At 43.8% G+C, this 17,689-nt stretch overlaps 1 protein-coding gene across 3 annotated transcripts in view; it reads right to left on the bottom strand.

Annotated features, from left to right (window-relative positions):
• Positions 1–394: 394 nt before the first annotated feature.
• The window catches only part of LOC140127760 (disintegrin and metalloproteinase domain-containing protein 21-like), a 44,278-nt gene continuing 26,983 nt past the window's right edge, over positions 395–17,689 (bottom strand). For all 3 annotated transcript variants that reach the window (XM_072148814.1, XM_072148815.1, XM_072148816.1), the window contains 13 exons: positions 14,714–14,773; positions 14,272–14,343; positions 12,774–12,946; positions 9,669–9,750; positions 9,453–9,589; positions 8,223–8,394; positions 6,826–6,918; positions 6,072–6,267; positions 5,673–5,775; positions 3,999–4,176; positions 3,310–3,390; positions 1,658–1,808; positions 395–604 (listed from right to left, as the gene is read on the bottom strand). In XM_072148814.1, coding sequence (XP_072004915.1) covers positions 456–604; positions 1,658–1,808; positions 3,310–3,390; positions 3,999–4,176; positions 5,673–5,775; positions 6,072–6,267; positions 6,826–6,918; positions 8,223–8,394; positions 9,453–9,589; positions 9,669–9,750; positions 12,774–12,946; positions 14,272–14,343; positions 14,714–14,773 — 1,647 coding nt within the window. In that variant the 3' untranslated portion in view covers positions 395–455. The remainder of the gene's footprint in view (positions 605–1,657; positions 1,809–3,309; positions 3,391–3,998; positions 4,177–5,672; positions 5,776–6,071; positions 6,268–6,825; positions 6,919–8,222; positions 8,395–9,452; positions 9,590–9,668; positions 9,751–12,773; positions 12,947–14,271; positions 14,344–14,713; positions 14,774–17,689) is intronic.

Raw genomic sequence — 17,689 nt, 5'->3', positions numbered from 1 at the left:
CGCTTCCCTGCTCAGGTCCGCCGGAGTTCACCTTCTTCTTCCTGGTGCATAAAGCGGATTGTCCTCCAGCGTCCGGAGACAAGCACAGTAGCACAAAACTCAACCAGGCCTGAGTCTCCTGAGTCACCAACAAAATTGGTCAGGCAACAGCAGACAGATATCAAACTTTGTAGGTGGTTTGGGTGGCTATGGGCCTCGGGCAGCCGCTCAGACCACCCATATTATAATCCTATTCCGGAAAAGCATTAGTAGGGGCCCTGTGGGATAACTACTGGAGTTGCTTTGTCGGATCTCTTTTCCTCAGGTATAGCACCTAGTACGATGAGGCGCCCGTGTCTCTTATGAGTTAAATAGTGGTTGACTTAACTATGGGAGTGTTATACAATGGGTCATATAAGATGGACATCACTTTATTTAGTAAAATGCTGGCAATTCATGGATGCAGATATATAAAACTATATGTGACATTTATAGCAATTTGCAACGGAAGAAAAGTAAAACAGTAGAGGAGCTTTTGTTGATACTATCATATAAGCTGTAGCCAGGATAGGAAGGCAGGTAAGGGTTAATAATGATCTGCCCCACTGCGTTACTGCACCGGAAGCTGCAAAACACAAGAAAAATTGCATTGGTTATTGAAAGGATTTGTATCGCATTTTACATGTATCTCCTATACACAGGATAAGAAATTCATTCAGTTTTGGTTGTCCTGTAAACCTGTCCAGAAGTCACACAGAAGCCACCGGAGTCCAGGACAAGCCGCCTGCCGCTCTCTATCGTCTATTATAGGACTTCAAAATCTGGGAGTCTTTCTGGTATGAAGTGGGCTGGGAAAATTATTCTGTTTTGCAGTCAAGAATCATAGTGAGTGGTACCTGGTAGAAGTCTATTTTTTTAGCAGATCAATACACTTCTGTGGATCGGCGAATTGGGCCCATTAAAATACTCCCTTTTTTATTATAACTTATTTATAGAGCACCATTAATTCCATGGTGCTGTACAATCAGTAAGGGGGTCACATACATTAAATGAAGACAAAAACAGGTACAAGTATAAAATACGTAATAGATTAGAATTGATTTTCGTGCAGCTCACCTGGTTCAATGTAAACGGTTGCTGGGTATACTGGAAATGAAAATTTTCACGTGTATCAAACACGCTGGGAGTGCATCCGCGTTGCCTGCTAGGACCGCAGGTGTGGTATGAAGAAAATCAGAAGGAGGATCGCGGCACTTCCGAATAAAACTTTAGTCTTTATTAAATTCTTGAATAAAACATGGTAGGTTAAGCACACAAATCGCCTACGCGTTTCGAGCTATTAAAGCTCTTAGTCATGGCCATGGCTCGAAACGCGTAGGCGATTTGTGTGCTTAACCTACCATGTTTTATTCAAGAATTTAATAAAGACTAAAGTTTTATTCGGAAGTGCCGCGATCCTCCTTCTGATTTTCTTCATACCACAAGTACAAAATACAATACTCCAGTGATCAGGAGACAATTAGGAGGAGGACCCTGCCCGTAAGGGCTCACAATCTATATGGGGTGTGTTCAATCTATGAAACAGTAGCCCATGTATTCATACATCAAACGCTCAAAGCTCTCTGATATCACATTTTACTATATAAGTGAAGAATAGGGAAGAAGGAGAGTTTCTTACCTCCAGACTTGGCTTGTTTCGGTGGGATGAATTTGACAAATGAGTTGTTGGTCAGGGGTCCGCTATCTATGCTCCCTCCATAGCCGCTCCTGTTGCAGTAGGGTGGGGCCCATTCCTTGTTACAGTGGCAGTTCTTCTTATTATTACATACCTTAACCAATAAGATATGTCATCTATTAGGCTTAGCTACTATCTAAAACAGATACTTTTTACTAGTCGTAAACTGCAGGAATGGCCTCAGGAGCTCGGTTTTTCATGCATACTCATAGATTAATTTGAATTGTGACCCCTAGTGACCACAGAGACAAGTGTAAGAGCAATTGCATACTCCCGAATCTGTCACTCAATTTTACCCCAATGAAAAATCCTTTTTGGAACTTCTTCTTTTAATTGACATACTCTCAGTTTACTTATAAAAATCTCCTCCAGCGTCATGTGAAAATGAGCTGAGAAGGGGCATTATAGGGCTGAAGCATGAGCCTTACTTTAGTTGCCCCTGTCTTTGGCTGGAACCATTTTAAGCACAGGGTAGGGCGTGCAATCACTCAGGGTGTCAGAGTGGTGGGGGGTCAGCACAGCCGCTTCTGTACAGCCTGCGCTCCCTCTCTTCTTCACTCCTGCAGCACTTGTTCTAGTGAGAAGATAGAAGGAGGCTGCACAGGAAACAGTGATCTGTATGTAACCCTCTGTAATGATGGGAATTTTGGCTCTTCTTAGTGAGCTGGCTCCGCTCACTAAGAAGAGCCGGCTCTTCTGCCTCCTAAACGGCTCCCTATTAAATATGTAAAAGGGAGCCGCAGGCCAATCAGTCTCCCCACACCACTTCCCTTTTAACCCGATTGTATTGGGTTAAAGGGTGTGTGGTGAGCCAGATAGGAGCAGGGTTAAGTGAGGCATCGGCTTACTAAGGTGAGCCGTATCACGTTGTTCACGAACAAGAGCCGGATCTAAGAGCCATCACTTACCCTCTGCCTTTTGAGGAGACTGCATGACAGACTTCACGGTGGGTAAGTATATTTCAGAAATATGTGTATGTGACATTAAATGTATACAATCTTTATTAATGCTGTATTTTTGTTAATAACATTGAATTAGGGAATGTGTTATTTTGTTATCCTGAGTATATTTTAAGAATCTTGTCTGGATAAATAGGATATAGGATAAATATCTGGATATAGGTATAGCTGCATGTGTGTATGTGTGCATGTGTCTGCATGTATGTGTGTGTGTGCATGAGGCTTCTGTGCATGAGGTTCTGCAGCATGTATATTATGATGTTCTGTAGCAGCGAGAGTGGGTATTGTGACATTCTTCAGTACCTGTGTGCATTATGATATTCTGCAGCAGCTGAGGTGTGTATTGAGATGCTCTGCAGCAGGTGATGTGAGTATAGTGATGTTTTGCAGCAGTAGAGGTGTGTAAAGTGATGTTTTGCAGCAGTAGAGGTGTGTAAAGTGATGTTTTGCAGCATTAGAGGTGTGTAAAGTGATGTTTTGCAGCATCGGAGTTGCATATTATGAAGTTCTGCAAGTTATTAGCAGTTAAAAAAGGCAGAACTGGATCTTTATCCATTTTCTATATCTCTGTTTCTGTAGCTCCCAGAACCACAAGCCTGATGATGTCTGCTATCCACACACTTGCTCTGTACTCACCCCTTTTCCGGCACACGTCCTTTTGGCGTCACAGTCATATTCCAGTTTGGAGAAATCCACACATTTTTTGTCCAAACAAATCTTAATAAAGGAAAGAAACAATGTTACCAAGGTCAGTATTAGAAATCAGATAAAAATGTATCAGTATCATAAACATGAATTGTCTGTTTTATTTTATAGGTTTGTAAGTAACATTTGTATAATTATTCACAACCTCAAGAATGATTGGATATAAGTGACATTACATAGACATTGCTCTGTATACACTGTCTATCACTGATGGTCTCTGCCCCTGGCTCATACATAGTATCCCAGTCTCTTACAAATGGAATAGTTACAGCTGTGGGATATATTCTTACAGGTCTTTATGAAAAGTATAAAGCCATTTCTTATATATTAAGCTCTCTCTTAGGTTTCAAGAATAAGTTCTACAGCAGCTGAGGTCTGTATTACAGTAAGTAATTTGGCGACTCTTCTCTCTCTATTGATTGGCTGTATTTTGAAAGGGAAACTAGTGGGGACATGGGCAATGGAGTAGTATTTGGAGATATTACAGGTAAGTATTCAGTCTATTATTTTTTGACATTTTGAACCCGTTTTGTAAAGGCAGCCACCTCTTTAAGGAAAAAAACGGACTTCAGTGAACATCTCAATCAGCTATGGTCAAATATGTGATGTTATAAAAGTACCTTTTCTTTGTCACATAATGCCCCATCTGGCACAGCGCCATGTTTATAGGCTCCTTTATGAAAATGAAGACCCCAACATAGTACATCTCCTACAGGGGTCATGATATAGGAGGTCAGCACATGGTGCGGCAAGCCTTTGTTCACTATGATGCACTGAATCTGCCCACACATTACATCCCTGGAAGGAAAAGTGATCACAAGTTAGATCTTAATAAAATATAAAATTATCTATCTATCTATCTATCTATCTATCTATCTATCTATCTATCTATCTATCTATCTAGCATGGTGGCATCATGCAGAAAAACAACTTTGAAGTGATATGCAAATTTGTGTATAAATTCAAGGAGCTTGAGCTTTCTCTGATGAAGTCAAGCTCCCTATGCGTCAGGATATATACTTCACTGTGACTGATGTCTCTGTAAAGAGAGATGACGCTAGTTTGCACTCCTGAGTTAGGGGCCTCACTATAGAGGCAGGGAGAGCTTGACTTCAGTACTGAGCTTTCACAGTGTGTGAGGATTTATCATACACCAGTGCATTGTGCACCAGAGTTTAATAAAATCCCTGCCCCTGCACAGGTGTACAGTAACTTGCAAACACTTTACAACCCTCCCTCTTGATATGGAGGTGTCATAAAAGGGGAACTTTTTGCAATTTCTGGTTGTTTGCAAGCAATTGTTAATATTTCTGGGTATGTCAGAAAACTGACTTACAAGTCCTTATCCAGGCCTCTCTATAACATGTACATAGAGCCTGCCAAAATAACCTCCTGCGGCAGAGAGTTCCATAGACTCGCAATGTGAGGAATGTCCATTAGTGGCTTATAATATAGGGGGTTTGGTCTGTAGCCCAGGGCCCAAGCCTTGTAGGTTGCCCATGGCGACCAAAATCACCCCAATTTTTGACTCAAAAGGACCTTCGTCCTTGTAAATTTGTTCTTGCTCTCCATACAAATGTACACATGAGCCATTTCAGGTCCTTTGAAGGTCCTCCAAAGGTCCTAAAACCGCAGATTGAACATATCCTCCTACAAGATGAAGGCATTGAAGCTATGGACTGGCCGCTTGTTTCCCGGACCTGAATCCGATTGAGCACATCTGGGACATCATGTCTCACTCGATCCACCACAGACTCTCCAGGAGTTGGTGGATGCTTTAGTCCAGGTCTGGGACGAGTTCCCTTAGGAGACCATCCACAATCTCATCAGGAGAGTGCCGAGGCATTGTAGAGAGGGCATACAGGCACGTGGAGGCCACACACAGTATTGAGCCTCATTTTGTCTTGCTTTAAGGACATTACATCAAAGTTGGATCAGCCTGTAGTGTGTTTTTCCAAGTCTTTGTGGGTGACTCCAAATCCAGGCCTCTATTGGTTAATAAATATGGTTTTCTATTGATGATCCAACTTTGTACAGAACAAAGTATTCAATGAGAATATTCCATTCATTCAGATCTAGGATGTGCTATTTGAGTGTTTTCTTTATTTTTTTGAGCAGTGTATTTTACTTATTCCAAATTTTTAGCAACAATCCTGTCAAATTTGCCTTGTACCCAAATGCAGGGCAACCCAAGGTTTTGGTTTAAATGCTAATTTCCTAACTATTCCATGATCTGTCCCTGATAACATAAGTCGGGCTAACATGAATTTAGCTTATAAGCAATAATAACATACTGAATGTCCATGTCCAGTGAGCTGCCATCTTTACCACAGTTTCCAAACCTGTCGCCAGCAGTGTTTATAGTCTGGAAGCAAGAGAGCGGAGCCACGCTGGCATCTGTAAGAGGAGAAATTAAAACTTTACTAATGTTTCTTGGGGTACAACTTTGACAATTGTGCTACAGTAATGGCAAGGGCGGTTTAAGTCTGCAATGGGCTCGGGGTTGGAGGTCCCTCTCTTTTTCACCTGTCTAGGGCATTCTTTTTCACCTGTCTAGGGCATTATCAGACACGGCAGTTGGTTTAGGTAACCATCAGCCCTCTAAAAGCTTTGGGCCCCAAGCTACTGCCCAGTCCTCCCATATTGTAATCAACCAATTTCCTAAACAACATATATCATTGAGATCTGCCTACCTTTTCCAAATAGTTTCTGGCAGTGTTTATTGTAGTCATAGCAGTTCTTCTTGTAGCACACAGAGCGTCCATCATTACACGGAGAACCGTCCTGCTGGTACACATCTGTAGGGCAGCTGCTGGCATTACCATCACAGTACTCTGCCAGGTCGCACTCTGTGCTGGGGGGTCTGCACACTTTCCCTTTAGCCAAGAGCTAAAAATAAAGGTACAAAGTATTCAGTTCCCCAAGCATTGGGAAGGTTGTGATGTGTGCATTGTCATTGTCAGAGGGGCGTCTGCCTAGACGGTCTGATAGACTCATACAGATTATCTGTCTGCCCATCTAATGTATGGACGTGCTCCTAAAGATGATGTATGATGTCTATATTCCATGATAAGACGTATGGGTAGGATTTGTCATGATAACCCCTTTTAACTATAAACAGGACCATGATTTACAAAGTTAGGCCAGCCTTAAGAGAGCAGAGTCACAAGTGAGGCTTAGGAGCCTTAGACAAAAAGGGGAGAGAAGGCCACAGCATCCAATATGATGAAAAAAGGTTAAACCTTTATTCACACAGGCATAGAAAAAAGTGCAACGTTTCGATTCACAATGAATCTTTGTCAAGGAGCCTTAGATTTCTCATAAGGTATGTTTTGCCTATAGAAAGACCCCACTACAGTATCAAGGGTCTGGAATATAGATGTCTCATTGCGGTCCACACCCAGGGGTCCACATCTGAGGGCTCCCATCTGTACTGACAATCCTCACCTTACACTTGTGGCAGCATGGTCCTGATGAACACGTGGCATTCTCCTTCAGTTTACAAGTTAAGTGGTTACAGCACAGATTTTTCTGACATACCTATAAATAATAGTGCAGGAAATATTACATATGTAAAGGTAAATCAATAACAACTGAAAAAGACAATACTGAGTCTACATGCACATGAACGGATACATACAGCCGGCTGGAGAAGGGGAGGGGGAAGCGCTCCTCACCCCTCCCCTCTTCATAGGAAGTAGTGCAGCTTCGCATTATTTTTTGCACAAGATGTGACAGCATGGTATGGTGACATACGCTGTTCTCACCGTAACGCACTGTGCCGTGCACTTCTATTAGGGGTTAGCTGTCATTCGTATGGCTAGCATGGGGCCGCCATATATGTTTGTGTTCAGATAGATAGAGTTATGTCTAAAGTATAATGGTGTTAAGTGTCTAAAGATAATCGTGTTGGTGGGAACAGGTTTGTGAGAACAAACTTACTGAGATGCTTGGTAAATCTTTATGTATCCTTAGAATTTCCCTGCTCATTGGCTACACAGTGAGGCTGGCCTTTCTGTGTCGTATATACAGAATATATACTGAACATCCTGATGTGGATATAAGGCATGATGGACAAGCGTGTAATATGGAAGTTATAAGATGTGTTAGTTAGATATAAGCTAAGAACATGACAAATTGGCACAACTAACTACTGCAATGAATAGGGACTGCTGGATGAACTGACTATGGCTGAACTATGCAGTGGGTCCTTAAAAGGGACACTGTCACCACCCTATTAGTCTACCAGCCATGTAGGGTATGAACTATCCTTTCTAGAATTTCTCACCTTACCTATACAAAGTCTTCTCCAAAGTCATGAGAAAATGAGAAGAGTCAAATTTGCCTGAGATTAGTCATTTTTAAAAGTGTAGGTGGAGTGTGACTTAAAAACAGAGAGATGAAACTTCAAAATGACTACTGGGCTGGTTGGAAAGACCATAATCATGTTAGGTGTGTCAATGAGTAATGCTTAATTTAAGGCTGTGGGCACTCGTTCCACACGTTTCATAACGTAACGCTAGCGCACAGGAGAAGGCAAGGTCAGTCCGATTGCATATGTGTTTCCAGTGAAACGCATGTGATTGCTAATTGGCACCCGGTGTCTTGTATTGTTTAAATGCACTGGGTGCTGGTTAGCGATTGCATGCGTTTCACTGTTAGAGCAAATGCAATTGGGCCCGTCCCCTAGTGTTGCGTTAGGAAACTGTAACTGCAGCCTTAGTGCATTTACCCTGTCCGCCATATTTCAGTGAGGCCCAAATATGGTCGAGTCACAGGTCTAGTAATGCATGTAAAATAACTAAGATTTCCTTTCCTTTCTCCACAATTTTATAAGCACAGACCTCTCCAGAGCCACAGTCACATTCTTCTCCAGCTTCTACAATGTTGTTCCCACAAGTGGCCTTCACAGAGGATACGTCAGGGACGGGACGGTTCCACAGACAAGAAGCGTTGGCACTTGTATAGAAAGCCTCCATATCCATCATACTGCAGTTACTAAAGCTAGAAGACAGTCTGCAGGAAAGCAGCATCCAGAGATCAGATCATAGCCGGCTCAGATTAATATACAAAAGTTATACTTCTCTTCTTTACAAAGTCCTAATGACTGACAACTCAATATACAATCTGCTGATTAAGGCATAAAAGGCGACAATCTTATAAAAATGGGGGCCTCTTCACTCTCCGCCCAACAGAGGGAGGATCTTTTTGTTTTCAGGGTGGTACACTGCAGCTTACCACCAGGATGAAGGACTGTAAACCAAGCACACTGACATAGTAGTGTGTGCCTCCTCTGGCAGCATCTGCTCTTCTTTTAGCTTCTTATGTCAATTTTTTTTTCAAGGCGTTAAACATTATGCAAATGAGCCTGAGGGGCTCTATAGGTGTTAATAAAGCCTGAAGTTTTGAAGCTGTTTTGTACTGGAAAAAGATAGAGCATGCTTTTTATTTCCCCTTATGTATGGCTGGGCACCATGCCACACTATGGAGAGGGGAGATGTCGAGCGTACAGCTGCGTGAAACCAGCCTAACTTAGCGTGCATGTGTAAAGGAAGTCAGTGGGAAAAGCTGCCCGCAGACCGAGTAACACTATATGGTTAGACAGTCATCACCTTAAGTGGAGAATCTATTAAGACTGGCACTGGTCTTATTATCCCCTGCTGCAGGCGCACGGCTTGACGGAGAAGGCACCGACCTCTTAGTAGACAGCACACCAGAATGAATCTGCCAGGTCAGACCTGTTTGACCAGATTGGATTTGGCTAAGATTTCAGCTGTAGTCTCCAATGGTTTTCCGGCCAAGACTAAATATGGCAGGATGGGGGGTGTCCATACCACTGCCCGCCCCGGAGATGAGGCTTTATACCTGCATTCTCCACCGTAAAATTAAAATAAGATATACTATCTCCCCCAATATTGCTCAGTGGTAAAGAGGTGAGTGGGCATTGCACAAATTTGAGTAAAATTGGGCACCCCTCGGTGCACCAGGGACCGGGCTGTAAAATTATTGACAAATGGACATGCAATTATTGGTTTGAGATGATAATTCCTTATGTATATGCCCATTCTACTTACAAGCCTTCTCCAGCCATGGCACAGGCTAGCTTCTCAGACTGGCATCTGCACCCCGGGGCATCATGCTTCATTCCCAGAACATGACCCAAGTCATGAATGAAGGTGGCAGAGCTCACCAGCAGCTTGTCACGATCCATCTGCACAAAAGTTACAATAAATGATAATAATAATAACTTAATAGACACATGAACCAGAGTCGTGCAAAATATTTCCTACCAAGGAAATGAAGGCTGAGTTGTGTGGATCACAGGCCCCACGCCAGCGTGCCAGTCCAGACAGTGTCATTCTGTTTTCTCTCCTAAAGGGCATTCAATACATTTTATTACTCATTCACTTCACCTTCTTTACCTGAAAGAAAACTACATTTAACAGTAGATGAGGAATGTTTGGAACATTTGGGGTCCCAGTTTCTACACTTATTCCTTCTGCAAAGAAGACCCCTCCATTGTCACTATTTGGAGGTTGGCTCATAGATGGACTCCTGAAGAAGTCAGTGGGGATTTTAGTGGAGAACACCAATAGAGAAGGATGATGTGAGGGTACAAGATGTGGTCTATTCATGTCCAAGATGTGGTCAAATTTTGCCTTCTGGGTGGAATTCATGAATATTCTTTTATATGGGTAGAAGTTTGGGTTTATACATGTTGGTGCTTTTGCAGTGAGGATTTATTGTAAAAGGCTCCGTTCACATTTGTTGTTAAGATAGGGCAGTAGATAGCGTATATTTTCTACTATTTTAATGGAATTGTAACGGAAGGTAACCTTCTGTACATTGAAGTCAAAGGGAAGCAAAAGTTAAACAGAGACTTTGGGGGATATTTATCACACGCCGGCGTATGATAGCCCCAACGCTGCATTTTCGCAGCGCAATACATTAAGAGGCTCCGGTCCCTTGATGTATCGGGCAGGGTCATGAGCAGAGTTTATTTCTGCACCCGGTCTGCGACTTATTACATGTGAAAAGTCACTGGCTGCAGCAAGTGCCCAGTGATGCCCCGTGCCTGCCCACTCCCTGCCAACCGCGCCCCCCCCCCCATCATGTCTCACTGTTTTGAAGGTAGCGGATTGGGCTAAATATTCGCATGTACTAGCATTAAGCTATAGGCCCTAATAAGTTTGCCCTTTTCTGTTTACCTGCAGCTCTTAATTTCCGTTACACTCTCCTAAAATGGAGAGTATAATGGAAACCCCTGATGCAAGTGTGAACTTAGTCTTCCAGCTTCCTTGCTGGTGACTTCCTTCATGTTTTGGCCTTTACTTCCATAGATGAAATGCATATTGGAGGATGTTTATTATCTGATTTGTACCAGTTTTTTGGCGGCCATTGATGTGTGTCATATTTATATTAGGTAGGTGCCTCAATTTAGATTTTCTGACACTCACAGGCTTTTTTTTTTTGTTGCTCAATTTGGACGCCCAACACTTTTCCTGAACTTCTAGTTTCCACTCACTTTTTTGGCGCACAAATAGATGAACAAAAAGTCTACAGACTTCTAACTCCCTTCTTGAATGTGGTTTGACATTTCTGACGCTCATTTGTTCTTCTTGTAGTGCACCAAATACATTAAGGCTGTACACAATGTACAATCACAGTGCAGAATACAGCTAAAAATGGGGCGCCGAAAATACAACACCTAACGCGAAAAATAATAAATGCCCCCTATTGTGTGTAGACCACTGTCAGGGCCGGCGCCAGCACCCGGCAAACCCGGGCAAGTGCCGGGGCCCACAGCTGCTGGGAGGGCCCACTCGTGGCCAAATCTCATTCCCCAGCAGTCGTGCCGTGCCGGGTGCTGGCACTGTAAAGCGGCGCTCCATTTGCGGTGAAACCCCTGTCCCAAGCAGCCTGGACGTGCTGGGTACTAGCGCTGTAAAGTGACGCTCCGTGTGCTGCAGGACGCTGCACGAGAAGCGCTGTGCGGCTGCCGGCAGGAGGAGGGAGACCGTGAAGGGGAAGCTCCGGACCTAGAATAAGAATGAGGTGAGTACTATTTACTAGTCCATGGGGATAAGGAGGGGGCTCTATATAATGACTGGGGGTGAGGAGGGGGCTCTATATAATGACTGGGGGTGAGGAGGGGGCTCTATATAATGACTGGGGGTGAGGAGGGGGCTCTATATAATGACTGGGGTGATAAGGGGGCTTTACATAATGACTGGGGGTGAGGAGGGGGCTTTATATAATGAGTGGGGGGATGAAGAGGGAACTGTATATAATGAGTGGGGGGGGTGAGGAGGGAGCTGTATATAATGACTGGGGGGTGAGGAGGGGGCTCTATATAATGACTGGGGGGTGAGGAGGGGGCTCTATATAATGACTGGGGGTGAGGAGGGGGCTTTATATAATGAGTGGGGGGATGAAGAGGGAACTGTATATAATGAGTGGGGGGGGGGGTGAGGAGGGAGCTGTATATAATGACTGGGGGGTGAGGAGGGGGCTCTATATAATGACTGGGGGGTGAGGAGGGGGCTCTATATAATGACTGGGGGTGAGGAGGGGGCTCTATATAATGACTGGGGGTGAGGAGGGGGCTCTATATAATGAGTGGGGGGATGAAGAGGGAACTGTATATAATGAGTGGGGGGGGGTGAGGAGGGAGCTGTATATAATGACTGGGGGGTGAGGAGGGGGCTCTATATAATGACTGGGGGGTGAGGAGGGGGCTCTATATAATGACTGGGGGTGAGGAGGGGGCTCTATATAATGACTGGGGGTGAGGAGGGGGCTCTATATAATGAGTGGGGGGATGAAGAGGGAGCTGTATATAATGAGTGGGGGGGTGAGGAAGGAGCTGTATATAATGACTGGGGGGTGAGGAGGGGGCTCTATATAATGACTGGGGGTGATAAGGGGGCTTTATATAATGACTGGGGGGATGAAGAGGGAGCTGTATATGATAAGTGGGGGGGGGGGGTGAGGAGGGGGCTGTATATAATGAATGGGGGTGCCTGTAGGGGGCTGCATATAGTGTTTGGGGGGAGAGGAGGGGGCTGCATATAATGGGCGGTGAGGGGGATGCAAATAATCTATGTGGGGGTGGGGGCTGCATATAATTAAACTATGGGTGGTGAGGGGGGCCTGGACTATATATTATTAATCCATGGGGGGCTGCATATAATTAATTTATGGAGGTGAGGAGGCAGTATAAAATGAATCCATGTCGCTACGCCAGTTTACAGCAAAGGGGCCCACTGAGGCTCTGTCGCCCAAGGGCCCACTGAAACCTGGAGTCGGCCCTGACCACTGTCAACAACTCTGAAATCCTTCCCGTGTGCATGCACTTAGTTTGTATCATACACCACAATGCTTCATATTCTCACAGGGACAATCCTATGGCGTCATAAGTTATGCGATGATTCAAGGACTTTTTTGTCCACTTCAAGAAATCTGATAGGATCTCCTCTGCCGAATCTCTTTCTATGTCAATGAGGTTTCCTTTCGACCAGATTTCTACTCCCACCAAGATGATCTTTGTGTCCAAAGCCTTGAAGACCTAAGGAGGGATAGAGGTGAAAACCTGAATGTTACAATGTGCACTGCGCATCGTATATACAGGATCTGTGTAATATGAAGTAGCGTTGGGTAAGTGCCTTTTATATACTTCTGATGTATGGAGCTTTATAGGCATGTAAAGGAATTTGTTGCATTTGGGGCACATGTATCACACTTTTGGCTTGCATTTTCCTTTCATTTTCGAGACTTTTCATGGTTCTTGTGCTCATTTGCGACTTTTTTTGCGCCAACATCATAGTTTACGGCACACACAAAGCAAGCGGCTGACATCATGGTGTGTGCGACAGTACCACGCCTGGAGCCGAAGACGGAGCCGGAGCTGAAGACAGATGAGGACCTGCAGGGGTGTCCAAAATGTGAGTACAGAGTTTTTTTTTTTTTTTTTGGTAAGGTAGGGGGCCACTGCATATATATGTACGGGATGGGGGGGGGGCACTGGCTGTATACGAGGGGCAGGCATAGGCTATATCTTGGGGGCACTGGCTGGCTATATACAAGGGGGCAGGCACTGGCTATATGCAAGGAGGCTACTGGTTTCATACTAGGGGGCAGGGACTGGCTATATACTACAGTTGCTGGCAGGCTATATATTACAGGGGGCTCGCAGCCTATATACTACAGGGGCTGGCGGGCAGTGGTCATACCCTATACTGGGGGAGGTTGTGACCACTGCATTTCCCACCCTCGGCTTATACTTGAGTCAATCAAATAATCAGTGGCCTCTGATTATACTTGGGTCAGCTTATACTCAAGTGTATACGGTAATCTGCTCAGCTGCTTGACAACATAATAGTAATGGTTTATAAGGCCAATTTCTGATGACAGGTTCCTTTTAAAGCATGTCAACTTATTCCAATTTACAAGTTAAAACAGCGTCCAGGAAAAAAAAAAACCGTCCTCTGTACCTGCCCTGGACCAGGTGCAGATTTGTTTTTAAAAAATTGCAAAAGTAAGCAAAAAAAGTGATCCATAACTGTAAAGTCGCACAAAACACCTAAAGAACCTAAAGACACAAAACACACTGCACAACGTGCAGACAAAGGTGTACTAGAGAAACGACAGCGAAAGTCGCAGGGAAAAGTCCCAAAAACACAAAAAGTCACAAAAAAAATGAAAAAAATAAGCAAAAATAAAGACACATGTCCCCAAATATGTTGCAAAGTGTTGTAATGACCAAAAATAGACAGTTAAGATGGTCCGTGATACAGTCATGGATAGGGATCATGTCCTTAGTCCAATCCCTAGTGCGGATAATAACCCTCCCACTTCCTTAGACCCCTTTGCTTTATTAGTCGTTATACTTACAGTATTGACATGGTTAATAAGTTCCAGCAAGCTCTCAATCACTGACGTGGTATTTTCATCATGGAATTGGTACTGTGTAGACAAGCAGCGTCATAGATAATGATAAGTATAAATGAATCCATCTATTCATGTGCTAAATAATAAAGTAATACAGTGTAAAATATGTATCTACTGCCCTCTAGTGGTGTTTTTGTAGTATAACAGCATCTTATTTTCTATGCAGAATACAAGGTCGCACAAGAACTATTCATTGAGATATGGAAGTCATTTTTGGCCACAGTTGGAAGATATTTAGAACAGTAGAAGGACTTATGGAGGACTACAGTCCTAGGCGTATTCTACAGAATTGGCAGGGAACCTTCCTGAACCTTTGGTGTCACTTCACATCTGTCATCACAATAAGACTGCTTTTACTATAAAATGTTCTATATACATTATATACCTGTAAATAAGAGACCACCATAAACAGCTCCAGGTGTGCAGTTCCCCGCTCTGGCGTCTTCTGTGAAAATAGTAAAAAGTAACACGGTGAGATTCAGCAATCCCTACTGACAGGCAGGGTAGGATGAGCCCCCCTGTTCCCGCTCTATATCATGGATGATATGGGGCTGGTCAGTTAAAGGGCAATTGTTACTTCTCCTGGTTTTAACTTTACATTGGATTGTACAATTTCCAGATCTGCAATACAACACTGGCAGCTGCTGAGATACATTGTCCGATTGGCTTCAGAAGAAATTGGCCTGGTATCTCCCCTGCATATAAGGCTTAAGCCATGGAAATGGTTTGTGTTGGTCAGGTCCCATAGACTGCACACATTGCACAGGGCGGGAGTCTTTGCATCAAACAGAAATCTGAAGAAAGGATTCCCTATCTACCGGCTGAACAAATTTTTTCATACTTTTTATAACTCTCATAAAAGTATGGCCAAACTTTTGCTGTCTTCTTTTATCCTGATTCCACTTTTCCTCTGCCTGTATTTACCCCCGAGGTTCCAGCGATCCTGCTCTTCTCTTTTCCGTAATAGCTAGGATACTGTCCACGTTTATGGAGCCGACCAGAAATGTGTCTTGTTACCTCATTTTCAGACAGAGGTTGGCACGGCCATATTATACACTACACACTGATCACCATATTCCACTAATGATGGGAATTACGGCTCTTAGCTGGCTCATTAGGTTCCGCTCACTAAGAAGAGCCGGCTCTTCTGGCTACCTCAACGGCTCCCTATTAAATATATAATAGGGAGCCGTAGGCCAGAAAGTCAACCCACGCCACTCCACTTTTAACTGATAGTATCGGGTTAAAGGGGGTGTTGTGAACCATTTAGGGGTGTGGTTGGGTCGTTCCGGAACAAGTGGGCCTCTTCATCCCCTCCCTGGCACCTGGTTATCCGCAACTCAGTACTATATCTCAGCTTCATATCCCTTATTTTGTACCTTTACCATTCATATTGACATGTTGAAGCTGCTTTTTTGTGGGTACATTGGGGGTCATTTACTAAGGGCTTGATTCGCGTTTTCCCGACGTGTTACCCGAATATTTCCGATTTGCGCCGATTTCCCCTGAATTGCCCCGGGATTGTGGCGCACGCAATCAGATTGTGGCGCATCGGCGCTGGCATGCACGCGACTGAAATCGGGGGCGTGGCCGAACGAAAACCCGGCGGATTCGGAAAAACCGCCGCATTTAAAACAAAAAAAGGGTCGCGGAGCTTGCACTTACCTTCACTAGGAATAGGTCGGTGAACTTGAGTGCGTTCCGATGCTCTTCAACGCAGCAGCACCACCTGGTGGACGTCGGAGGAACTACCTTAATGAATCCCGGCCGGACCCGAATCCACCACAGAGAACGCGCCGCTGGATCGCGAATGGACCGGGTAAGTAAGTCTACCCCAATATCTTTGACATTCGCACCTTATTTCTGTCTGGCTTTTTAAGTGTTTTTAACGCTAACTTCTATGTATTGTGCATTTAATTATGTAAACAAATAAAATATTTTGTTCCATATGTACACATTGAACTTTTTCTCCTCTGTTGCACAGCATATACTATATCATTACTTCCGATACTGCCCATCATTGGGGCTTTATACTACATGCACTGTGATATCGCTTGCTTGTCTTGTGCATTATACACAGTGCAAATATAGAATTTATGGCAACTTATTTTTAACATTGGATGCCTTATTTTTCTCTAAATCTGCTAGATATCTGATATCTAATGATAATTTTTTTTATGGATACCTTCTCTATTTATAAAACTGTACTATAATATTATAGTAATATTTTCCAGGAGTCCATTGTTCCAGTACTATACCTTTATATTACTGTTGTATATCTGAGCATACATGAAATTTCCAGTGATTTTTTCTTCTTATGTTACTGATGCCTCATTACCTGTTTCGGATTTAGAATTTTGTTCTTTAAAGGACAGCTAGGGTGAAGGATTTTATATCAAGCACACCGATGTGCTGGTTTGTGCCCCCTCTAGCAGAGTCCCATCTTATTTCATATTATTTCATTTCATAATTTTGTAAGTCTTTTTTTTCTTAAAAACAAGGGCATAGGGGAGATAAAAGAAGAGCAGATCCTGCTAGAGGGGGCACACACCGGTATGTCAGTGTGCTCAGCTTACAATCCTTCATCCTGGTCGGAGATTTCCATTAACCTCTTTGTGACGATGGTCATTGGTGCCTGAATGTCCAGGTCTTGGGCAGCACGGTGGCTTAGTGGTTAGCATTACAGCCCTGCAGCACTGGGGTTCTGGGTTCAACATCTGCAAAGAGTTTGTATGTTCTCTCTGTGTTTGCGTGGGTTTCCTCTGGGTCCTCCGGTTTCCTCCCATACTCTAAAAACATAGTGGTAGGTTGATTACATTCTGAGACCCATTGGGGACAGGGACCAATTTGGCAAACTCTGTGCAGAGCTGCGTTATCTGTGTGTGCTATATAAATAAAGGAATTATTATTATAGCCGTATGACGGTCATGAAGGGGTTAAGCTACATGTTAACTGCAAATCAATGTCCTTATGTAGTATGTCTCAGAGTACACTGTACTTACTCTATTTCATGTTTATATATGTTCCCCAGTATCTAAGGAAGGTCATTTGTCTGAAACGTCGAATTAATGTGGATTGCCATTCTTTTTTTTTTCAAAAACTATACTTTTTGCACATGGTCCAAGTGCTGAGTTATTATGATTCTATGATAAAAAGGGCGGTAACCCAGGGCCGGATTAAAGGAGGGGCTTCTGGGGCTCGAGCCCCGGGGCCCCCACCACTTTCACTTTTTAAGGGGCCCCCACCAGTTTCCGACATTCATCGACTCAGCTCTGTGTGCAATGAGCAGCGGCCCGTGGCCGCCCGCAATGCACATAGGGGTCTGGGATATCAGCTGTGTCAGTGAGACATAGCTGCCTTT

This window comes from Engystomops pustulosus, chromosome 4 (assembly GCF_040894005.1).
Source record: "Engystomops pustulosus chromosome 4, aEngPut4.maternal, whole genome shotgun sequence".
Taxonomy (NCBI): Eukaryota; Metazoa; Chordata; class Amphibia; order Anura; family Leptodactylidae; genus Engystomops; species Engystomops pustulosus.
This window is presented reverse-complemented; position numbering and strand designations above follow the sequence as displayed.